Here is a 26331-nt window from a genome sequence, read left to right as displayed (position 1 = left end):
CGCAAGGCCGCGGGTTCGATTCCCGCCCGGGGCGGATTTTATCCTGATGGGATAATGTTCGTTCTTGGAAGGCTGGCTTTCCTCCTATCCTGTCTTCCTTCTTTCTTCGATTTCGGGACGATAAGACCCTAGCAGTTACAGTTCCCTCTGTCAAACCTCTTAAAAAAAGCAAAAAGGGAATGAGGTTAGGAGAGATGATTTCTTAGGAACGGAGCGGCGCGGTGTAAATACCCCAACAGTCTAAACAAGATCTCGAGTATTTCAGTACACGAAGTAAAGCAAATAATACCAGAAGAAAGGAAAGACGGCCGGAGAGAAAAAAGAGAGGATGGGAGAGAGAAGGTAAAGAAAGAGAAAAAAATAAAAACAAAATGAGAATGAGAGAGTAATAAAAAAATAGAGGAACGGTGAAAGAAGGTAAAGTAAGGGGGAAAAAAACAAAAACAAAATGAGACAGACAAACATTGTACCTACTACAATGCTTGTACAAGAGTTTAACCTATTTGTGCAAATGTCGACAGATGTTTTCTCCTAACCTGACACCCAACACCCAACACAGTCATCTGACAACAAACTTTTATTAACGAAGTTTGGGAGCCATTTAAAAATAATAATGATTAAAAAAGTGCTTTTTTAATGGGTTTAACTTTAACGTCACTAACGGAACTGTAACTGCTAAGGTCTTACCGTCTCGACAGCGAAAAGAGAAGGACAGGATAGGAGAAAGCCTGACGTTCCGAGAACGAACCTTATCGCCATGGGCGGGAACTGAACCCGCGAAGTAGGGCTTACAAGGAGACACGCTACCCTCCAAGCTAACTCGTCTCTTTTTTCCATTTCTTCTTCGCCTTTTCCCGTGTACAGTGTATAGACGGGGTCGGCGTTTTTCGTCAGCCTCTCAATCAACCCTAACTAGGGTGATTGCTTTGGGCTGACATTTAGTTTTGGCTACAAATTTTACGAGTGGATGCCCTTTGCACTCCACCTTTGCTATATCTTTAGCAAGGGGAATTCAGGATGGTATACTCCCTGTTTAAAGTCCCCCCAGCCAGACAAACCCTCCCAGCTAACAAGGTCTGGGTAATCGCGTGCTGCTTGCTTTTACTGGCCCCACTCAGGCTGGATGAGTAGGTGGGTAGCTTGCCACCAAATAGAAGGTAAAACCCTCATCATGAAAAACCTTAGCAGTTATACATTGACTTAAAAACCCCATCAAACAAAAGAAAACTATTGTTAAATCAAAAGTGGCTGTAAAAACAACTCTAAAGGTGTGTCGACGGCCGGTAAACTATATGTGTGGACACACCTCAAGATTTCTTAGTCTTCGAAATGTCCGACTGAATCTCAAAAATTGTTTGTTTGTCACAAAAACCGTTCACTTCAACGCCTAACGTTCATAACGTCATATTCAACGTTTAATACTTCATAGTATGGGATGAGCTTAGGATGAGATTTTAAACACGAGTTCGGCCTTGGACCACATTTGGGACCAGTAAGATACTAAGGTCAAGATCATTGGAACTTACTAGGGAGTCAATACACTTCGTTCCATATTATGGTTCACTTCCCTATTCCGTCCTACGGCGTGCCTTCGGGAAGAGCATGACTCGAATCCGGATTTCATTTTTAAAACTTTCAGACTGTACCTGAATGATTCCCTCCAAGTTTTATCCATCAATCAACTCTGCGAATGGGTGACCGTTTCAATTTATTGGACATTAAACTTCTTAAAAAAAAAAAAAAAAAAAAAAAACTGAGAAGACAGAAGGTTGAGACATTGAAATCTGGAAGGAAGGTATATGAGTGTCTAATACGAGCGTGTGAACATGTACCTAGTCCAAATTACTGTTATCGAAGCGTACATATAGCACGAAATTAATGAGCACCGTACTCATAATGTTAAGGTGAGTACTTCAGGTAATGATATGTAGGTGCTTCAGAAGAATAGTATAGGTCAACAACATGGATATTGTGTATGTACTTGAAGTCATCTTACTTAGACAAGGAGGATGTTCTGTATGTGTTTAGAAAATTCGTACTTTTAATTCTTTTCTTTTTCGATTTTCATATCAACCAAAGTGCGCTTAAATATGGAAACTGGGGCCAATGAAAGGATTGGGGCCACAGGGGGCGTAATCTGAACACTAAAACAGGCACTTCAACGTAAATGTTGAAGAGACAGATAAATCGATAAATGATCAGATCGATGGTTTGATGAATACATTTCTGCGGTTTTTTATCAACCTATTGAACAATAGGTTCACAGATAATCAAGAAACGATAAAATATCAACGCCATAGTTTTGCCATTCGCCAGGGGCAATGTCACAACGAAATTATTAATTCCCATTGTTCCCGGCAAAGTATCGAGAATCCACTGACAATAGTCAAAAATTTAAGCTCTCTTGCCCGATTCATAAATTTGTTTTGATTTCTCCCACTAGCACTACTTACTGTTACTGTCTAACAATACCGTAGGACAATTCTTCATTACCTTAATAATAATAATTGGAAAATGGAAATTAATAATATAATAGTGTTTCTTCATACTGCCAGAATAGGACTAAAAGAGTCCCTTCTCCACTAGGTGTTGTGGTTCTAGAGATAGAGCGATCAGTGTGTGAACTATGAACTGTGAATGGATCTCGTTCTTATAATATAAGATTTAAAAAATGTCATAAAAATTAGACAATGAATTGCCTAAATACTATGTGAGAAGTACGTAAAAATCGGAAATTAAAATAGTAGATAATGAAAAAAATCACGAGTGATTATAAGTTATAACTCACAACTCCAAATCGGACACAAATACGAAAATCAGAAATCAAAATTGTAAAGGCGATAGAAAAAAGTACGTAAAATTAGAAATTAAAATGGCAAAGTTGATAAAAATTATGAGTCAATTGAGTCATACATATTAGATGATCAGAGAATTGATTAGATACATACTCGTAAGTATAAACAGGGTTGAATGGTAGATATTTCCTTTGCTAATGATTTCAACCTTTGATGGTACAACCAAAGAAGTAACCCCCACAGAAATCAAGACTGGATGAAAATCGTACAAGATAGGGGGGAGTGAAAAAAGCTGTTCTCTGGAGGTCCTGGACCCGCGCGGCCTGTCAGAATCCGGCGGTAAGGTAAGTAAAAATTGTACTAATATTTTCATGAGCCTCCTAATTATTATTATTGTACAAAAAAATCGAAGATGTTTCGCGGTGCAGTGGTCAGAACGCTCGCCTGGTAAACAGGAGGGTGCGGGTTCCATTCCACCTCAGGGTTAGGTAGTAGAAAGTGTCTCAGACAAGCTGCCAGCTCCCACAACTCCATTATGTAATATTGTAAAATTGTAAATTGTGTATAATGTTGTAACAATCACAATAAAATAAAATTGAATTGAATTGAATTATTGTACAAAAAATCGAAGATACTCATGGTCAGTAACCTTTTCAAGACACAGGGTCAAAATGCATTTCAATCGAGGTTTGTGAAAACATATATTTGATTTGACCAATCCGAGGATTACCTTCTCTTTCGCTACAACTTGTAATTTTAGTTAAGCACATTGCATACTTGAAATTATTACCGGGGGTTCATAAAAATATATCGTTTGTGGGTTCAATCACTTCACTTTACAGTATTTATGGCAGTGAAGGAAACTACAAACTACAATCATGCAAACTACCCATTAGGAAAGTGTAGCTTTGGATTCGATTTCTTATATAGCTGCATAGCACAAAATTAATGAGTACCGTACGCTTGTTACTCCTGAATTTCGAGATCAAACGCTCCATATGGAATGGAAGATCGAAATCTTAGATTCATTATACAGGGTGAAAATGTCAAAATATAGGCATGAATTCGTTACTCACCGTTTTAAGCGATTGTCAACAACCGGTTCGAACGCCCCCGAATATCCGATTAGGCTTTTATCTCTAGAGGTCTGCAAATTCCTCCAGAGAAAGCTTCCAATCACGATAGATGCCGACTTTTATAAGGACCAAAACAGTGTTAGGGGATCACAGTCTTCAGACTGTAAATTCAATGACTGTATATCTCACTGTATCTTATGATGCCTTCTCAAAAGTGGAAACAACTCAATATCCGATGCTATTGTACCGAGCCGCTGTCTTATTCGTGTTGGTAATGTTGCACCGGGACTCCAGCTCCCGTATAATCTCCCGGAATAGGGGGTCTTCATCGTCCATGTTGGAATTAAGGGCATCATCCAGGCGGGCAGGGTCCAGGTGATAGTTCGGATTTTCGAAACTCATCAGACCATTCTCTGGAAACACAAAGAAGAATCGGTCTTAAATAATATTTAAAAAATTTCATAAAAATTAGACATTAAATTGCCTAAATTAAATACTATGTGAAAAGTACGTAAAAATCGGAAATTAAAATAGTAGATAATGAAAAAAATCACGAGTCATTATAGGATATGGATATGCCTACCTCTGGAAACACAAATGAGAAATCGGACACAAATACGAAAATCGGCCCCTTCTCCATTTACCCCATCAGTATTCAGTAGGCTTTTATCTCTAGAGGTCTGCAAATTCCTCCAGAGAAAGCTTCCAATCACGATAGATGCCGACTTTTATAAGGACCAAAACAGTTTTAGGGGATCACAGTCTTCAGACTGTAAATTCAATGACTGTATATCTCACTGTATGTTATGATGCCTTTTCAAAAGTGGAAACAACTTAACTTGAAAAGATGCATCCAAAATGAACATCCCACAGGTATCTGGTAGTAAGGTACCAATCAGCCAAGATTCGTCCAAAATGTACATCACACAGTTATCAACCAGCCAAGATTCATCCCAAATGTACATCACACAGGTAGCAAGCAGCCAAGATTCAACCAATTACATCGCGCAATTACACCTGGAAGACAAAAATCAACGGACTTGATACTCGAAATATAAAACGAAGAAAAGGAAAGCATGGTTCTTGAGGGAGTGGGAGCAGAGTGCAGATGATGTGAGTGCCAGAGTGTGGCTGGATTCAAGTGTGAGTAGAGCAGAGTTACAGATGGCCTCATGGCCTGCACTTGGCATTGGAGTCAAAGTTATTTCTGTGTCCTATTCCTCGCGATCTTGTTCCGTGTGAAAGCTGCCACTACCACCGTAAGTAATAAACTTGATATTTTTTAAAGTTGATTTTTATTCGTTTTTTTTTTCACCTTTTTCATTGGACCCCCCAACTTTTGTAACTCTTTTGGACATTTTTAAATGTCATTTTTACTGAAGAGTGTTTAGTGGTTACCCGAGTACAATGGGGGATACTAGATGTCTTTTGGAGTAGAGTTATTTCTGTGTCCTATTCCTCGCGATCTTGTTCCGTGTGAAAGCTGCCACTACCACCGTAAGTAATAAACTTGATATTTTTTAAACTTGATTTTTATTCTTCTTTTTTTCACCTTTTTCATTGGAACCCCCAACTTTTGATACTCTTTCGGACATTTTTAAATGTCATTTTTACTGAAGGGTGTTTAGTGGTTACCCGAGTACAATGGGGAACACTAGATGTCTTTTGGAGTAATTCTAATAGTGTGTTTGTCTAGCATGGTTCTATATAATAGTTTTAGACATTCTTTTAATAACTTGAACACTTCTTATAAATACGTTCCCCGATTATTTCACCTAGATAAATTTCATGACATGACTTGGACTCGAACCACCAACCTCCAGATCCAAAGTCCAACGCGTTAATGCAAACTACCCATTAGGAAAGTGTTTCTTTGGATTCGATTTCATATATAGCACGAAATTAATGAGCACCTTACGCCTGTTACTCCTGAATTTCGAGAAACGCTCCATATCGAATGGAAGATCGAAATCTTAGATTAATTATATAGGGTGAAAAATTAATATAGGCATGGGTGAAAATGTCAAAATATAGGTATGAATTCGTTACTCACCGTTTTAAGCGATTGTCAACAACCGGTTCGAACGCCCCCGAATATCCGATGCTATTGTATCTGGCCGCTGTCTTATTCGTGTTGGTAATGTTGCACCGGGACTCCAGCTCCCGTATAATCTCCCGGAATAGGGGGTCTTCATCGTCCATGTTGGAATTAAGGGCATCATCCAGGCGGGCAGGGTCCAGGTGATAGTTCGGATTCTCGAAACTCATCAGACCATTCTCTGGAAACGCAAAGAAGAATCGGTCTTAAATAATACTAGCTGAATTCCGTCGCTTCGCTCCGGAATCCCGCTAGTTCATCCCGAGGCATGGCCAAACTTGTGGAAAAGGCATGGCCGAACTTGTAGTTATCAAACTAAAAACATAAACGAAACTCAAATATTAGGCGAGCGAGGAAAAGTTTTCTATCCCGCAGTCTCTGCACTCTGTGTATTTCTTATGGAGATTTCAGCGATCAAAAATTGATCATATCTCAGGATCGGTGTAGATTTTCGCAAAATCCTTTCTTATTGCATAGATGATCAGAGAATTGATTAGATACATACTCGTAAGTATAAACAGGGTTGAATGGTAGATATTTCCTTTGCTAATGATTTCAACCTTTGATGGTACAACCAAAGAAGTAACCCCCACAGAAATCAAGACTGGATGAAAATCGTACAAGATAGGGGGGAGTGAAAAAAGCTGTTCTCTGGAGGTCCTGGACCCGCGCGGCCTGTCAGAATCCGGCGGTAAGGTAAGTAAAAATTGTACTAATATTTTCATGAGCCTCCTAATTATTATTATTGTACAAAAAATCGAAGATGTTTCGCGGTGCAGTGGTCAGAACGCTCGCCTGGTAAACAGGAGGGTGCGGGTTCCATTCCACCTCAGGGTTAGGTAGTAGAAAGTGTCTCAGACAAGCTGCCAGCTCCCACAACTCCATTCTCCCGATGTTATTTTCTATGAGTGTCTTCCAATTCTCACTAGTCATTTAGTTACGCGTATTCAATGTAATTAGAGATGCAAGACTATTTTGTTTCACTTCACCCAGAGGAATGTCTCCTAAAACCTAGTACACACTGGAAACATTTTGTTTCGCAACAGTTGTGAACAGTTGCGTAAATGTTGCGAAACAAATGTTTGAATTTCACCTTCAGGCGATTTCACCTTGAGAAACGGTAGCTGTACGAACGACCCTTCATTTGTCAATTGGCCGGGTTAACCGATAATTACCCCACGAGGCTCGGGCTAAATTTAGTTATTTTGATACTGGGCGAAACAAATGTTTCGACTGGTGTGCAATTTTCAAGATAAAACCTAGTACACACTAAAAGACAAGAAAAATGTTTCAGAAACAAGTTTGAGAGTAAAAAAGTTACAAGATTGTTGGAAATTCTGGATTATTGAGAGACAATGTTTCTGCTGAAAATGTTGCTCCGTGTGTACCAGGCACTCTAGAATTACACGCATGTTTGTGAGAGGAGTCATAAAATAAATAGTAGCAAGAGATTAGATGTGACTAATAGGCTAATAAACATTGAGTAGATAATTATCATAATGATAATAAATTAGGGAGAGATACATAAATCTTGCCGTTAGGGCACGTTCTTCAAGGACCTAATCATTTCTACATGTAGATAACTTTCTCCCTCTTTCTTTCTTTCTCTGTTATTCCCTCTCTCTCTTTCTTTCTTTCTTTCTCTGTCATTCCCTCTCTCTCTCTCTCTCTCTTTCTTTCTTTGTTTCTCTCTCTTTGTTTCCTTCTCTCTTTTTACTACGTTACTTAGGTTATTTTAATCACTGGATACTTACAAAGTATCCATTGATAAGATTCTTCTTCTTCTCCTTTTCCCATTTCAGATGGTCGGCCGTTTGTCGCGGCCTCTCAATCAGCTTTAGAGTGATCACTTTGAGGCCAACTGGTTTTGGCTAAAACAAAATTTTCCGAGTGGGATGCCCTTCGCACTCAACCTTCGCTATTGATATAGCGTGAGGAAATCTGTTTATAGTCCCTCAGCCAGACTATTTACAGTCCCTCAGCCAGACTTTCCATTGATAAGATAACCTAAGTAAAATAGTATTTTACAAAGGATGTAAAAAAAAAAATCATTAATAGTTCTCTCTTTCTCTTTGTTTGTTTTAAAATAAAAAGGATATTTTATTTCCATCTTCTCCTTTAGAAAGTACAGGAATAGTGTCTATTGGATTAAAAATAGAATGGAAAACATGTAGATTAGAAGAAATAAGAATAGTGGATACGACACTGGAAATGTAAGATATCTGACAACCAATGAAAGTACCATGATGATGTACATTAAAAGAAATTTAATAAGAATGGTGGGTTCGACACTGAACCTGCGAGATATCTGGTAAACCATTATGTTTGAAGAAGAAAACCAAACTGGTATTGAACCGAGCAATAAATATCGGCAAAAATATGCACCTCACAGCCTATAGGATTAAAAATAGAATGGTCGGGAATGTCAGGATAGAAACTGGTTGTACCTGATCTTGATATAGAACAGGGGTTTCCAACTTCCATGTGTATGCGGGCCACATATGTACATAGGGAAGCATTGTAGGAACCCCCCCCCATCCCCCAACTTTTCAGAAATGCAGTCCGATCGGATTTATAGCGCCGCCGGCGAAATTTTCCAAAAAGTATCCTCCTAATAAATTGTAGCTGAACACTAGGGGGGTCAGATTTTTTTTTTTTTTACATTTAGGTAAGTTTGTACAAATCCCAAAAAGCTTCGCGGGCCACAAAAATGGTCTGGCGGGCCAGTGGCCCGCCGGGCCGCTAGTTGGAAACCCCTGATATAGAACTTGGAGCTTTGGAAGACATGTTCAAATGTCTATAGGCGCCAGGCCCTCACTCTCACCTTCTGTGGAACAAAGAGAGAGAGAGAGAATGGAAGAGGAGGGTAAGAGAGAGAAAAGGAGGAAACGGTTCTGTAATTATGCATGTATTAAATGTATTATGCATAACAAAATTTTGAGGACAAAACTAAATGTCAGCTCAAAAGCGATCATCCTGATTGAGGGCTGACGAAAAACGCTGACCCCATCTGAACACGGGAAAGGGCGGAGAAGAAGAAGAAAAAGGTTATGCATAACATATACCCGTAAATCTATTATTTATCAGAGAGTCAAACATTTTAGCATAGTTACCCACTGTAAATAACTCTGATAAAATAATAATACATTTTATCAAACAGCCCTGAATACTTTCGTTCCAAAATTTCTCCAAGAAAGAGGTACAAAAGTTCTAGGATTCGAGCTTGATAGTTGTTTTCTATAATGATAGACCTGACCTACAAGAGTTGGTTGAAAGAAGAAATTCCAAGGAATCAAGGATCAGTTACGCCTATTATTACTCGTACAGTAAATCATCATACTTCGAGGCCGATGGAAATTATGAGACCCTTATTATTAAACCTCAGAACGAAGGATCCGATTAGTACTTGTACCATTGTTACCTATAATCATAGAAATGGTGACCAATTGCAGCTCCGAGAAAACCCGTGAAAAGGGCAACAAAATTTTTAATTTGGTACCATGGCTTTATATGGGACCATCTACCAATCTGGGTAATCGCGTGCTGCTTGCTTTTACTGGCCCCACTCAGGCTGGATGAGTAGGTGGGTAGCTTGCCACCAAATAGAAGGTAAAATGAAAAACCTTAGCAGTTATACATTGACTTAAAAACCCCATCAAACAAAAGAAAACTATTGTTAAATCAAAAGTGGCTGTAAAAACAACTCTAAAGGTGTGTCGACGGCCGGTAAACTATATGTGTGGACACACCTCAAGATTTCTTAGTCTTCGAAATGTCCGACTGAATCTCAAAAATTGTTTGTTTGTCACAAAAACCGTTCACTTCAACGCCTAACGTTCATAGAGTTCATAACGTCATATTCAACGTTTAATACTTCATAGTATGGGATGAGCTTAGGATGAGATTTTAAACACGAGTTCGGCCTTGGACCACATTTGGGACCACTAAGATACTAAGGTCAAGATCATTGGAACTCACTGGGGAGTCAATACACTTCCAGGTTCCATATTATGGTTCACTTCCCTATTCCGTCCTACGGCGTGCCTTCGGGAAGAGCATGACTCGAATCTGGATTTCATTTTCAAAACTTTCAGACTGTACCTGAATGATTCCCTCCAAGTTTTATCCATCATTCAACTCTGCGAATGGGTGACCGTTTCATTTTATTATACCTAAGTCCTTGGTCAATTCCTCCCAAAAGTCATTTGCCACAGTTCCATAATTTTTTGATGAACGTCTCTCCAAAATTTTCCCTTTTCTTTCCTTCTCGATGATGTATTGGTCAGCAAAATTTAGTCCTCGTAATCTGAACACTAAAACAGGCACTTCAACGTAAATGTTGAAGAGACAGATAAATCGATAAATGATCAGATCGATGGTTTGATGAAATGATGAATACATTTCTGCGGTTTTTTTTAACAACCTATTGAACAATAGGTTCACAGATAATCAAGAAACGATTAATCTCCCGGAATAGGGGGTCTTCATCGTCCATGTTGGAATTAAGGGCATCATCCAGGCGGGCAGGGTCCAGGTGATAGTTCGGATTCTCGAAACTCATCAGACCATTCTCTGGAAACACAAAGAAGAATCGGTCTTAAATAATATTAAAAAAAAAAAATCATAAAAATTAGACAATGAATTGCCTAAATACTATGTGAGAAGTACGTAAAAATCGGAAATTAAAATGGTAGATAATGAAAAAAATCACGAGTCGTTATAGGATATGGATATGCCTACCTCTGAAAACACAAATAATGAGAAATCGGACACAAATACGAAAATCGGAAATCAAAATTGTAAAGGAGATAGAAAAAAGTACGTAAAATTAGAAATTAAAATGGCAAAGTTGATAAAAATTATGAGTCGATTGAGTCATACATAGATGATCAGAGAATCGATTAGATACATACTCGTAAGTATAAACAGGGTTGAATGGTAGATATTTCCTTTGCTCATGATTTCAACCTTTGATTTTGTAGTAAAAATTGTACTAATATTTACATGAGCCTCCTAATTATTATTATTGTACAAAAAATCGAAGATGTTTCGCGGTGCAGTGGTCAGAACGCTCGCCTGGTAAACAGGAGGGTGCGGTTTCCATTCCACCTCAGGGTTAGGTAGTAGAAAGTGTCTCCGACAAGCTGCCAGCTCCCCCCCTTCTCCATTTACCCCATCAGTATTCGGTAGGCTTTTATCTCTAGAGGTCTGCAAATTCCTCCAGAGAAAGCTTCCAATCACGATAAATACCGACTTTTATAAGGACCAAAACAGTTTTAGGGGATCACAGTCTTCAGACTGTAAATTCAATGACTGTATATCTCACTGTATGTTATGATGCCTTTTCAAAAGTGGAAACAACTCAACTTGAAAAGATGCATCCAAAATGAACATCCCACAGGTATCTGGTAGTAAGGTACCAAACCGGGTTCCATTCCACCTCAGGGTTAGGTAGTAGAAAGTGTCTCCGACAAGCTGCCAGCTCCCACAACTCCATTCTCCCGATGTTATTTATTTTCTATGAGTGTCTTCCAATTCTCACTAGTCATTTAGTTACGCGTATTCAATGTAATTAGAGATGCAAGACTATTTTGTTTCACTTCACCCAGAGGAATGTCTCCTAAAACCTAGTACACACTGGAAACATTTTGTTTCGCAACAGTTGTGAACAGTTGCGTAAATGTCGCGATTTCGCGAAACAAACGTTTGAATTTCACCTTCAGGCGATTTCACCTTGAGAAACGGTAACTGTACGAACGACCCTTCATTTGTCAATTGGCCCGGCTCACCCAGAGGAATGTCTCCTAAAACCTAGTACACACTGGAAACATTTTGTTTCGCAACAGTTGTGAACAGTTGCGTAAATGTCGCGAAACAAATGTTTGAATTTCACCTTCAGGCGATTTCACCTTGAGGAACGGTAACTGTACGAACGACCCTTCATTTGTCAATTGGCCCGGGTTAACCGATAATTACTCCACGAGGCTCGGGCTAAATTTAGTTATTTTGATACTGGGCGAAACAAATGTTTCGACTGGTGTGCAATTTTCAAGATAAAACCTAGTACCTACACACTAAAAGACAAGAAAAATGTTTCAGAAACAAGTTTGGGAGTAAAAAAGTTACAAGATTGTTGCAAAAACATTTCTGGATTATTGAGAGACAATGTTTCTGCTGAAAATGTTGCTCCGTGTGTACCAGGCACTCTAGAATTACACGCATGTTTGTGAGAGGAGTCATAAAATAAATAGAAGCAAGAGATTAGATGTGACTAATAGGCTAATAAACATTGAGCTTTGGAGTAACCACAGATTTTATAGTAACGGGAGAATTGTTTTTCATATTATTTTGTTCCTCTGATGGTCGGTTGTTTCTCTCGACGCGCTGGGTTCCTGGTCATGATCGAATAATTGTAATTTAGGTTGTCAGGGTTTCACCTCCCTTAAACCTAGCTCACTACAAACTACACTTTTCCAGCTAATAATAATCGGCAAAAATGCAAAAACTTCTCCCAAAACTGACACCTGATATCAAAACTTAAAAAAAAGTAAAAAAAAAAAAACTTAACAGACTAAAATTAATGGAGAAAGATAAAACTTAACTTGGGGTAACTTCAAAATCACGCAAGAACTTTTTTGCCGCATTTCCTCTATTACCACCTAATAATGAAAATCTATGAGATAAATGAAGTTATACTCTTGTCTGTAGGTGCTTAAAATCATGAAATTTTGTTAGAAGAATTTCCGTCTGTTTGTATGTATGAAGGTGTGTTTGTCTGTCCAAACGCTGATAGACCTGTGTCTTCTTTTCACGAGAAAATGGCTCGCCTGATTTTGACGATTTTTTTTCATTTTTTTTTAGTTCTAAGGAGTACTGAAACAAACTTATTTGAGTTACATACATTCGTAATTTTCCATTCTCATTCCTCGTTCAAACTGGCAGCATTTCAGTATCTACGACCATTCCCCCCTTTAAATCTTCCGAAAGAACAAAGTACTTCTTCAAGTTCATGTACTTTTTTAAGTCCCGTTTTATAAGCACACGCAGGTGTAATTGGACGAAAGATCCAAGTTTTACCTAACTCGACGATTTTTGCACCCAATATTGTTTCTTTCACCACAGCTCCTGAACGGAAATTTGGCAAAAATGTTCAACTAGCGAAAAAAATTCGCTCATTAGATTTTAAGCCAGATTGGGCCTTCCGGGACCCTGTAAGAAATTCTTTGTTTCGCTATAACTCCCGAACGGCCTGTCCGATTTTGATGAAATTTGGCAGAAATGTTCAACACTTAAAAGGAATTATCTCTTTACGTTTTGAGAGAGATCGGGTCTAAGGGGGCCTCATAGTGGCCCTGTTTCTAAGTTCCCTTTTTCACTGAACCACTAGTAGGTACCATTTTTTGACATTTTCCATACCGTTTTTTACTACATATAAATTTTTATTTGTCAATTTCTCTTCTTTTCGTTGTTTACGAGAGGTACTGAGATATTTTACACAGCTCAGCAAGTTGTTATTTCAGTCAGGAATTTATCACCATCAATTACTTTCTGGTCAGTACCTACATAACATGTAGGTATGGTCGAGCTTGGCTTTTGCTCAAGGGCTGGTATAAGCTTTCTCTCAGGTATGTTGGAATTCAGTTCGGATTTGATAAATAAGCATCACAGCTATTATTTTACCGCTTGTTAGCCAGAAAGAGTTAGTGTAAGGAATAGTGCTTTGTGAGTCTCATTTTGAGCATTCGGCGACGGAGACGGGATTTGTAGAGGGGGACTGTCGTTCAAATTCCAGCAACGAAAAAAGCCATTTTCAAGGGTACATCGAATCTGTCCTGAAATTTCAAGGAAAAAAAAGGTGTAGAATTTGCTCGTTTGTGACAGGCGTGTTGAAAATGTCGGCCGAATATGATTCCAACGGACGTGACGTGTTGGGACACTGTCAGCGGACTTTGGTTTCTTAAATTTCCAACACAAGTATCTGTGGACCGGGTTTTAATACTTTTCCTTCTTCTTGTCTTTGTATTTAATCTGTCGTTAAAAGTAAGAAGTGCAACATAGTATCAACTAAAACCACCATGACGAGTGGCAAGGTAAAGCTCTCACGCATACAACCTGTGTATCTACACTATCTACATCGGTTGAGGTATTTCTAATAGTGTGTTTGTCTAGCATGGTTCTATATAATAGTTTTAGACATTCTTTTAATAACTTGAACACTTCTTATAAATAAAAAAACTTGCTCTGAATTCTAAATCGAAGTACTTCTAGCCTCGGAGTCATAGAGAAAGCCCAACAGAGACAGTTAATTCAAGAAGACAGAGATAGAAAGTAGCCTTGATCTGATAAAAACTGTTTAACATTGAACTTTAGTCTTGGAGTTTTATTATTGGGTTTCTGAGCCCAACAAGTCCTATGGCGCCAGCTGGCATTATCTAGTGCCACAAAAACCACATGAAACATCTCGGCCTAGGTACCAATCCCGATACATCCATGGAATTCTGAATACATCGAGAGAAACACAGGTTTGAAAACCGGACCTTGCTTCTAGAGTGGAATGCACAGAGTTGGTCATTTTGAATTTATAGGCACCCTCTAATTCTTTTCTACCATTTTTTTCTGGGGACTAAAACGGTTGTGAAAACCTCGCTTGTAAGATTGGCTACACCCCCCTTTGAACCATCAAAATATGAAACAAATAATACGACAATAAATGATTTTCTCCTCAACTTGTAAAGAAATTGAGGAAGAACTAACAGTAACAAGACTCGAAAGATAAATGAAAACACCAGTTTACGCAACAAAGATGAGTCGAACCACGCAAAATAATATTCAAATATCTAGACATGAAACATACAAAAAAAAAAAAAGAAATCTAATAATAATAATAATAATAAAAAAAAATCCAAAACGAAACGAAAAATGAAATTCTCAATATCCAAATCCCACTATCAAACAAAACATACCTAATGATATCAATGATAAGGCTAAATTATCCCTCACGATTTTCTCCTGTATATCTGATATCCAAGCATGAGGAAAATGAAACATTCAATCATGTGAAAAATTGTTCATTCAATTGATTAAGAGACAATACCTACACGTTACACCCAATAATATCAGTAGTTATTGGATGTACCATTGTACCTACTCAAAATAAAACGTACGTATCTAATAACATAACAAGATTTAGAATGTTATCAAGAAATTGCTGACTAGCATTAGAATCTTCACTAACAAGTTGGTTGACATTGTCACAGCTAGGTTGAATGGGATGTTGACTATCAACAGAATCCACTGGAACAACGAAACGAAAAATGAAATTCTCAATATCCAAATCCCACTATCAAACAAAACATACCTAATGATATCAATGATAAGGCTAAATTATCCCACACGATTTTCTCCTGTATATCTGATATCCAAGCATGAGGAAAATGAAACATTCAATCATGTGAAAAATTATTCATTCAATTGATTAAGAGACAATACCTACACGTTACACCCAATAATATCAGTAGTTATTGTGGGTACCTACTCAAAATAAAACGTACGTATCTAATAACATAACAATAATATTTTCAAGAAGTATTTTGTTTCTTCTTCTTTTACTAGTCTTTTCCCACTTCTACATACTATAATTTCTATTTCATCTAAACCGACGTAGATGTTGATCTGTTTATCTCCATAACCGATGCGATGGTGTTCAATAGGTATTTACCTAGGTATGAAGTCTTTTCCCACTTCTACATACTATAATTTCTATTTCATCTAAACCGACGTAGATGTTGATCTGTTTATCTCCATAACCGATGCGATAGTGTTCAATAAGTATTTACCTAGGTATGGTAGAATTGAGAATTAAAGCGCTATATCCCGATTTCTCATTTTCCAGATTATTCTTCTTCTTTAAAAAATTTCTGCAGTTCTCTGAGTCCTCAGCTTCTTTCTTGCCCGTTTAACTTTGTTGACGATCCAACTTTACCAAATTTGGCCCGAAATTTAAAGAAGAAGAAAAACTGGGAACAGAAAAATATACGTATACCGTATACACATTGTTTCTTGCTGTGCCGAGTAGAGAAAACACCAGATGCTTGAAGTAGGTGCAATTCTTGGCTCGAATTTGAATAAATCGCTATAAAAGCTTGCACACGAGAGACATACTTCTCAAGTTCACGAGAAATACCTGTATTCCACCGGAACCATACGTATAGCAGCTATAGCTTACAATAAATTAATGCATGTATTTAAGACGCTACTGGTTTTGAAATATTTGTGTTGAACTTAACCTACAAACCTCGGGAGGTGATATACATGTAGTTTGAAAGAGAAAGGTTTCGCCACGTGACTAAAACAAACCCAGTGAAGAGACTGCCAAAAATGTTCGTCCTGTGAATGATAATTCGAAATCTGATAATAATATATGCTGAAGAGTTGAGTGTAGACAAAGTTGTCACTGAAATCATTGATGATTGTACTGGTGACGAATTTAGAAATGTACGAGTATTGCCCAGTTCTCAATGGAAACTTGAACACAATTTTATGGAATTTCATTCCCGTTCAAAATGGACCCAGGAAATAAAGTACATACACAAAAGGCTGCCTCGGGGGAAAAACCTATCTCTTGCCTGAATGGGAAAAAGGAAAAAAAAACTAAAAGAAGTGCTAGTCCACAAAATACCTTTCCATTTAGATTTAAAAACTTGCTAACAATTTCTCGTTTAGACAAAGAAATTAAATGACATTGTCTGTGGTTTTCAGCTAGCAAAACTAGGTCACCTGCTGTACAAAAGTAGGGTAGATTAGCGCTGTCTTTAGCATTCGATATTTTCACCTTTGTCTAGACTCTAGAGATCATCTTCCTAACAATCCATCGACATGAATTCCACAACTTCTTCTTTTTAATATGCGCCTTTTCCCGTGTACCGACGAGATTTGCGTTTTTCGTCAGCCTCTCAATCAGCCCTAATTAGGGTGATTGCTTTAGGCTGACAAGACTAAGAGGACTAGACGGGAACTCTTGAACACAAATCTTGCATTTGAAATTGCACAACCCCTTCTGTAGAGATTTGTAATCTTTCTTGGCAACATTGTAGCATTTTGCATGAATCCACTGGCCGCATGATTCACATTCGATCATGAAATTTCCATTGATTTTGAGACAAACAGGGCAGATGTCTTTAGAAGTTTGGTTTGTTTCCATAGTGGAAAATATGATCCCAAATATTAATCACCCTCCCAAATTATGAGCACCCTCCCACTTTATAGAAACGAACGGATATAATAGTCTAACTACACATAGGTAAAAACGCAAGAATACAACTAATATAAAGACATTAAATCGACCACCACAAGAGAGAAGGTTAGGACGCCATATTGAGAAAAAAAAAAGACAAAGTTGTCACTGAAATCATTGATGATTGTACTGGTGACGAATTTAGAAGTGTACGAGTATTGTCCAGTTCTCAATGGAAACTTGAACACAATTTTATGGAATTTCATTCCCGTTCAAAATGGACCCAGGAAATAAAGTACATACACAAAAGGCTGCCTCGGGGGAAAAACCTATCTCTTGCCTGAATGGGAAAAAGGAAAAAACTAAAAGAAGTGCTAGTCTACAAAATACCTTTCCATTTAGATTTAAAAACTTGCTAACAATTTCTCGTTTAGACAAAGAAATTAAATGACATTGTCTGTGGTTTTCAGCTAGCAAAACTAGGTCACCTGCTGTACAAAAGTAGGGTAGATTAGCGCTGTCTTTAGGATTCGATATTTTCACCTTTCACCTTTGTCTAGACTCTAGAGGTCATCTTCCTAACAATCCATCAACATGAATTTCACAACTTCTTCTTTTTATGCGCCTTTTCCCGTGTACCGACGGGATTTGCGTTTTTCGTCAGCCTCTCAATCAGCCCTAATTAAGATGACTGCTTTGGGTTGACAATTGGTTTTGGCTACAAATTTTACGAGTGGATGGTTGGATGCCCTTCGCACTCAACCTTTTCTATTTCTTTAGCAAGGGAAATTCAGGCTGGTATACTCCCTGTTTAAAGTTCCCCAGCCAGACTAAGCTGGCTGTTCTTATTTTGTTTTTATTCTGTTCAAATTTTCCCCTCAGGAGGAGAAAATCAAGCAACATGGCTATCCGGTGGAAATGCACAAAATCGTCACGGAAGATGGATACGTGTTGGTGTTGGAAAGAATTCCCCACAATCGCCAATCCACAGAGGTTGGACCGCCAGTCTTACTCCTTCACGGCTTGTTCTCAATCTCAATCAGCTTCACATTCAACAACAGTTCACTAGGTAAGTTGTTGTTGTTGTTGTTGTTCTTGTTGTTGTTAACGACTTAGCTGAAGCCGGGGGTTTGTTGGTCTCCAGCTAAGTTTAGGTAAGTGCAATACTTTGCCAAGACCGCCAGTCTTACTCCTTCACGGCTTGTTCTCAATCTCAATCAGCTTCACATTCAACAACAGTTCACTAGGTAAGTTGTTGTTGTTCTTGTTGTTGTTAACGACTTAGCTGAAGCCGGGGGTTTGTTGGTCTCCAGCTAGGTTTAGGTAAGTGCAATACTCTTCCATATTTGGGCAAAATTCTCTTTTGTTAGCTAATTCATATTCAAATATGGAACTACGTTTTGTTCACCAGCTAAGTGGAATGCTTGGTCAACAAACCTTCTGCCAATCAGAACAGATTAACTTTCAGATCAACGAAAGTTAATCTGTTCTGCAGCTATATCTTCATGATGAGCTTCATATTCAAATATGGAACTACGTTTTGTTCACCAGCTAAGTGGAATGCTTGGTCAACAAAACTTCTGCCAATCAGAACAGATTAACGAAAGTTAATCTGTTCTGCAGCTATATCTTCATGATGAGTCAACAACTGGAAGTGTTCATTTCCAAACCAATCGCACTCCATGGGGATTTACATATACTAGTGACAGTTCAGAGAAGAACAATTAAATTTCTCAAAGACGTACTCGTACCCAATTAGGGAAACATAAACGTTTAGAAAAGTCCCATTGAAAACCAATCCTGAACACATTAATGATTCAGACATGCATAAGGAATGCAGTCAGTGGTGACATTTTACCAAACTAGTGGAAAGGGCCAAAGAAGAAAGGTAAAGTCCAATTCGCACGGGCGAACTACACATGCAAGAGGGCATGTCAGCTTGCATGTCAATCTGTGTGAATGGTTGTTCAAAGTATTTCGATTTCGCACGGGCGAACTACACATGCAAGAGGGCATGTCAGCTTGCATGTCAATCTGTGTGAATGGTTGTTCAAAGTATTTCGATTTTTTCCATGCAAGGTCAAGTAAGTTGAAAGGTAAGTGACATGCAACTTTAGAACAGTGTTTCCATCTGCAAGTACCAGGTGTCCCCTAATTCAGCAAAATATGGGTTATCAGGTCAGCTAACAAGTTGGCATTCAGCAATGGAAGTAAAGTGGTCATAATTATATTTATATTTTCCACTACATTTTTCTCTTAGGTATTAGATTAATTAGACATAAGTGACTTAAAGTGGTCATATACATATCTAGATTTTCCAGCAGATTTTCTCATTATTGGATTAATTAAACATAACTGACTGTCAGAAAATTGCGATTTACTTGGACAATATCTAGATTTTCCACTTCTTGGATTAATTAAACATAACTGACTGTCAGGAGAAATACAATTAATTTGGACACTTTGAGTTTAAAATTAGTACATGTTGAAATACAGGATTGTTAAACGATTAATTGAGACGCCACTGGTCGAATGCTATAGCTTGGAAGCTGAGGATGTTGAACAGGTTTGAGTGGTTTGGATCTGTTAAGACATCCGTTATTTTTTAGTCAACTGATAAGGCAAAGTACAGGGTGTTACGACCAGAGTACGCTTCATTTCATATTGGTTTGCCGGCGCGGAAAAATCGAGTCTTGTGTGAAGGCCAAATTATTGAGTTTTCCTGCTCACTGGGCGAAATGAACCAATAGGCTGAAGGACAACGCGAAGTTCTCGATCATCTGGGTAAATTAATTGCCTTCGGAATAACCTGGATGGTCTGTTCTTCTTCAGCATCAGTTATCGGTTCTATGATAAGTCTATGGAACAGAGATTAAAAACTGAAAGACCGTAGAGATTATTATCCACACCCAGGAAAAATATCAATAAAAACAATTATTCTAAAATTCTAGCTAAACATGGAAAAAAGTGTAGATACTGCAGGACTGTAAAATCAGATACATATTTACAACTTGCACGTATGTAGGTTTGTAGGTGTACCTCAAACTTTCCAGCACCCTGTGTTTCTTCTTCTGGTTTGATTATCTTGAAATTTTGAGTATTCAAATTACCACGAATCTGTTTCGAATGATACGTCATACATTCTTCCGAGTTTTTTAGTTTAGTTTATTAACCAATAACCACAAGACTCGAGACTATAACCAGCAGAAGACGTCATCTGTTTAGCTCGAAGTAGATCTAGCTTTCTAGTGATTTCAAGTTTGCGAAATAACTGATAGGGATGGCGTTTTATGTTACGACGGGCATAATTTGACGAAGTAGGTACAAAAAGCTCACTTTGAGGCTTACGTGTAGGGACTGTAGGGGCAAATAGCCCTAAAAGATTAATTCAGCTTATACGAATCTTGCTTAGTTCTTCTTTGGGAAAGACAACATGTCAGCACATCGGGATTCAGGAAACGGAACCACGTCAATATAATAGACTTCACCACAGGAACAACCGAGTTAATTATCTCAGCAAGCTACTAAGTAGTAATAGAAACAAAGCCGTAAACAATGCAAGTACACGTGAAGGTTTAGTTATGGATTCAGAGACGGTGTTCTAGATTTAGTTTCTAGATTTAGTTATTGTTTGGATCAAGGTTTGGTTTTGAATTTGAATCTGATTTGAGATTGAAACACTCACAATGATTAGTCACAATGATTAGTTGAATATGATTACAAAAGATGGGTAAGGGGTAAGATTTGCATGTAGGATCTGGCCATTGTCAAAGTTATCATGCCAAATCACCACAGATTCATTGTTTAACGATGTAATAAGAGGCCTTATTTCACTCAGATTTTTTCCCAATAATATTGTAGGTAATCTCGTTCAGGACAGCTACATTACTATCATCACGTCAAGTGAGCTCAAGTGACGTGATAGTAGTTTCTTTATAAGCATTTTGCATAGTGTGTTCCCACTGAATGCACCAATTCCGGTCACCTGTTGTTTTCAACAATGGATTTTGTTTCAGGTTACATCTTATCAGATGCCGGCTATGATGTTTGGCTGTGCAACAACCGAGGCGTGGGGCCGTCGAAAAAACACACCCGACTCACGGATAACGATACCCGATATTGGGACTTCAGGTAAGGGACCTAACCTCTTCTGGGCTTTCAACATAGCAACGAGTGTCCATGATAAAGTACGTCTAATTAAGGTAAGGGACTAGTACACTGAGTGATGGCCAAAGCTGGAGTTATGGCTCTTAGTACACAAAAAGCCCAAAGAGACTGAGGTGTGGGACAACCCTAACCTTGAGGGAGAATGCTGTTCGAATACAAATACGGCTCCTGGGCCAACCACTCACTATGAGGTAGACCTGACGACAGGTACACCTGATAGTGAGTGTGCTCATCAGGTGTCGGTTATACCTGTCAGGTCTACCTGATAGTGAGTGGTTGGCTTTAAAGTTTCTCCGACTGAAAGGTCTTTTTACTTTTCTTACCACAAAAGTCATTTAAATGCATTCGTTCCATTTTCTACCCTCTACGTCTACGTACTCTACAAAAAACAGAGCTCGAAACTCCTCCTTGTTTATTACGGATGTTTCCGTTTGTTAAAATTTTATGCTTATTTAAATTCCATGCTTAAACTGTTTTATGCTTAAACTGTTTCACCGAAAGAAACATCTTTTAATTTTATTATGGCACCCTCTCTTAATACCACGGATATTTCCGTTTAGTATAGAGGTATAGACAGTTGGACAGTTATTTATTTTAACTCTGAATTAGTGTTTTTTTTTTTTTTTTTTTTTTTTTTTTTTTTTTTTTTTTTTTTTTTTTTTGTTGTTGTTGTCAAGTGGAGCTCCGGAACATAGTGAAGACTCATCTTTGATGTTAGGGTCGAGTCTGGATAAGTAGCAGGAGCTTGCTGAACCCATAATAGAAGAAAGAAAGATAACTGTTCCATGGATCCTAATCCTATTTTCTCTTTCTACTTTCAGGACGTTTCGTGGCTGATCAGCGAGTTACCTAACGTGGTGGACACGTACAACATCCCATCCCAGTCATTTGGACATCTTAGCTTTGTGATACACCCGGACGTCAAGAATCTGCTCAATGACTACATTGTCGCCTTCCTCATATAGTTGGCTCCTATGGAGTCGTCTGGTCTTGTACTTGGAAGACCCGCGTTCGATTTGAAGCGAGGGTCAACAATAGTGTTGTCTTTTATAATCCTCTCTGTGCGCGAAGAGGCAGCAAAGAGGTGATTTTCTGTCACACTTGGTCCCTGAATTAGTCTGGTATGGACAATTATTTATTAAAACTCTGAATTGGTCTGAAGGATAGCTGTTTCACCGAAAAGACCAAGACCCTCTCTCAATACGACGGACATTTCCCTTTAGTACGAACACTCGGGCAGTTATTTTCATTCTATGAAATACCTAGGTACAAGGTAATGCAGGACCGTTTTAAAAAATAGAAAAGTACCTGTTCGAACTTATAAGTAATATTGTGAATTGTTTCCAAGGCAAATCCTCAGGAGAATAGGATTTGGTTTGCTTGATTTTTTTAAGAAGAGTGATACAAGCGATTGCTAATTAAGTCACACCTGAGTGAAATGAGTAAATGACTACAATCTTGGGAGACCATCTAAGAAAGTCATGTGATACTTTTTTGTGACAAATGCCTACAGAAGTTATTTATTTACTCTCTTTTCTTCTCATTTCAGAGAATGCTACTGGATGTGATGGCAAACTATCCTCATCCTATGTCGACCAAAATATTGAAACACTACCTGCAATCCATGACAGGTAAGTGAAATTCTAAATTCAAGACAACTGTAAGGAAAAAAGTTAGAAGCGCTCCCTTTGGAGGCTCAGTATGCACTTTTTTATAGGTATTAGGCACCAAGTTCAAATCCAATTGAAATATTGACCAACTAATTGGACTGGAATGTTAATGAATCCCAGTGGTGTTTACATGAAGCCAGTAGCTGGACTACTTACTGGCCTCTTATGATAATTGAACCATTACTCCCAACTGGAGCCATAATAGCTCAAAATCTCATCATAACCTCAACAGACCAAATTGGATCCGATCTAAAGAATTAAAAAACAAGAAGAAGGAAACTAGCCCTAACTGAAGCAAATTATGATTTACACTTTCAGGTAAATTCAGTCATTTCGACTACGGGCCCAACATGAATCTGGTGCGTTATAGTTCCAGAGTTCCGCCCAAGTATAACTTGAGTCAAATCCTCACACCCACCATTGTCATTCACTCGGAAGGAGACACTCTGGTTCCACCCAAAGTAAGTCCTAAAGACGTCGTCCCTCGGGAGAGAATAGTTCCAGAGTTCCGCCCAAGTATAACTTGAGTCAAATCCTCACACCCACCATTGTCATTCACTCGGAAGGAGACACTCTGGTTCCGCCCAAAGTAAGTCCTAAAGACGTCGTCCCTAGGGAGAGTAGAAAGCCATTCCTCATGACCGGGACTACAATCTGAGTTTTAAATAAGTTTAAACTTTATACTTTCCAAATCAATGTGACATTATTTAATTGCTTCTCTTAGAGTGGGGAAAGGTCTCACAACGTCGAACGGTTGAACATCTTTTGAACGACTTCAGATAGAATGCTGAAATTCAACTACTATTTTTTTTTTTTTAAGTTGTTGTCATGTGGAGCTCCGGAACATAGTGAAGATCTTTGATGTTAGGGTCTAGTCTGGATAAGTAGCAGGAGCTTGCTGAACCCATAATAGAAGAAAGAAAGGTAACTATTCCATGGATCCTAATCATATTTTCTCTTTCTACTTTCAGGACGTTTCGTGGCTGATCAACGAGTTACCTAACGTGGTGGACACGTACAACATCCCATCCCAATCATTTGGACATCTTAGCTTTGTGATACACCCGGACGTCAAGAATCTGCTCAATGACTACATTGTCGCCTTCCTCATATAGTTGGCTCCTATGGAGTCGTCTGGTCTTGTACTTGGAAGACCCGCGTTCGATTTGAAGCGAGGGTCAACAATAGTTGTCTTGTATTATCCTCTCTGTGCGCGAAGAGGCAGCAAAGAGGTGATTTTCTGTCACACTTGCTCTCACAGGCCACTTATGTATTTTCAATAATTATCTGAAAGAAGGCTTGAGAGTGAAATTTTATTATTTTTTATGAAAATTTTCACTTTGCTCTCATGTTAAGGGAGTTGTTTTAATAGATGGGTTTCTGTGGGCACACACCATGGAATATGCTTTGCCAGTCAGGGCGCTAATGTTGAAAAATGTCAAAAGTGCCACTGAGAGGAATAATCAATTAAGGCCAATTTGAAATTATGTCACCTTCCTCATATAGTCGGCTCCTATGGAGTTATCTGGTCTTGTATGTAGAAGATCCGAGTTTGATTCGAGGCGAGGGTCAAGAATTTGAAAGTATACAGTCATCTTCCTCACAAATATTTAATAATTTCATTAGGTATGTATTTTTAGATTGTTTAGTCAGCTCCTATGGAGTTATCTGCTCTTGCACGCCGGAGATTCGGGTTCGATTTGAGGGTCGTCCATAATTTGAACTTTTAATTTGATTGCCTGACTGAAAGTGTTACGGAGCCTTCTCAGCCTCGTGTGAATAATTAGTTGCTTTTTGTTCAAATAACACAACTAATATTTAGATTTCACACCTAAAAAATATCAAGATATACCAACAGTACAGTACAATCAGTAGGCATTTACCTACCAGTCACGTGGTCATGCTGTAAATGGTGGTGGCATTACAGGTGAAAATACTTTAGAAAATCATACGATCCTGCAATAAGCATTAATATTCCACCTATATGCTCCCAGTCCTGATTTCTCCTCATATGTTATATTTCTCGTAAAATTTTAATAAAAATGTCGTTTCATGGTGTTCTAATGTATACTCAAAACTGACGAGAAATCAGGACTTGGAGGAATCAGCAAATTATTGTTAGGCAATATAAAATTATAAATATAACTTATTTATTTATTGTGTACAAAGTAATGCTGCGTTGTATTTCAAAAACCTTTCTGAAACAAAACAACTTTCCACTTTCTGTTACCATGGAAAGTGAGAATCGGGGAGTGGAAAGTTGCTTTCTGGAATATGCCACTGGTGTGAACATCACATAAAAGCTAAAACGTAGTATAACTACCATAGTATAATACGAAGTGTGGTATGAAAGGAAAGAAAAACTGTAAAAAGGAAAGAAGGTCGATTTAAAATGCAAATGTAAATTTTTGTTTCCGTCATGTGCCTCTGCTCAATTATCTCTAATGATAGGGTGTACACATTAGGCTGTCTATAATTAGTTGCCGATCCAGCAAAGCTTTGTCTTCAGAATGTTTGAAGGTTAAACTTACAAACTGAATTTACAATTTCACACACACTCTGAAAGGTCAGAGCGGAATTTTCTATTAGTCTTTTAGTCGAGCACCTAAGAGCAGCCTAGGACGCGTTTCGTTCTTGTTTTAAGTATAAATCTTGAATTATTTTGGGTGAACCAAAGGACCTATTTCATATTATGTGTAATTACAAGATCATTAGTGTCCACATAATAGTCGATCGGTCGTCGATCGACATCGACTGAACCGTCCACACTGCCTGGACAATGAATGTACGGCCGGTCGACTATGTTTGGAGCTTTGAACACACCTTTAACTTTAATATCACTTCTAGGCCGATATTCTTTGCCTCAGAACCTTATTTTCACATCTGTTCTCAAGTGGAATCTTTTTACACTGGTAGGTAATACCGCCACTGGCAATGGTCAGATTATAGTTTTAAATACAATGACCTAAACCACAATGATAAAATGACTCTTAACCTCTACTACTTTTCCGTCTTTCATTTCAGAGAGTCATGGATCAGTTCCAATTGGAATACTTTCCTATACCGAAAAACCCTGAGCCTTGGTTTGAGCTGGGCAGAAGCATTTGCTCCGAGGGGCGTTACATACACCGATGCAAACAGCTTCTGGACATGGCTCAGGGAAGAGTCACGCCAATTACCGATGTAAGTATAACGAAGTAATCTTCTTGAAGTTCCTCTTCTAACGAAGGAAGTTTGGAAACCAACGGAGCAATAGAACTTTGTTCCTTGGGGACCTCAAGGGTTTATTTTA

At 38.3% G+C, this 26331-nt stretch overlaps 1 protein-coding gene across 1 annotated transcript; it reads left to right on the top strand.

Annotated features, from left to right (window-relative positions):
• Positions 1–4747: 4747 nt before the first annotated feature.
• Positions 4748–25633, top strand: LOC103506585 (gastric triacylglycerol lipase-like). The gene is made up of 8 exons (XM_026821599.1): positions 4748–5130; positions 18085–18271; positions 21219–21333; positions 21930–21936; positions 22191–22319; positions 22883–23000; positions 23358–23500; positions 24011–25633. The coding sequence occupies exons 1-8, from the start codon at positions 5044–5046 to the stop codon at positions 24152–24154; spliced, it is 930 nt and encodes a 309-aa protein (XP_026677400.1). The 5' UTR covers positions 4748–5043; the 3' UTR covers positions 24155–25633.
• The last annotated feature ends 698 nt before the right edge of the window (positions 25634–26331 follow it).

The sequence above is a fragment of the Diaphorina citri genome, unplaced genomic scaffold (genome assembly GCF_000475195.1).
Source record: "Diaphorina citri unplaced genomic scaffold, Diaci psyllid genome assembly version 1.1 scaffold247, whole genome shotgun sequence".
Taxonomy (NCBI): domain Eukaryota; kingdom Metazoa; phylum Arthropoda; class Insecta; order Hemiptera; family Psyllidae; genus Diaphorina; species Diaphorina citri.
Note: the sequence above shows the minus strand (reverse complement) of the source record. Positions and strands in the feature narration are given on the sequence as shown.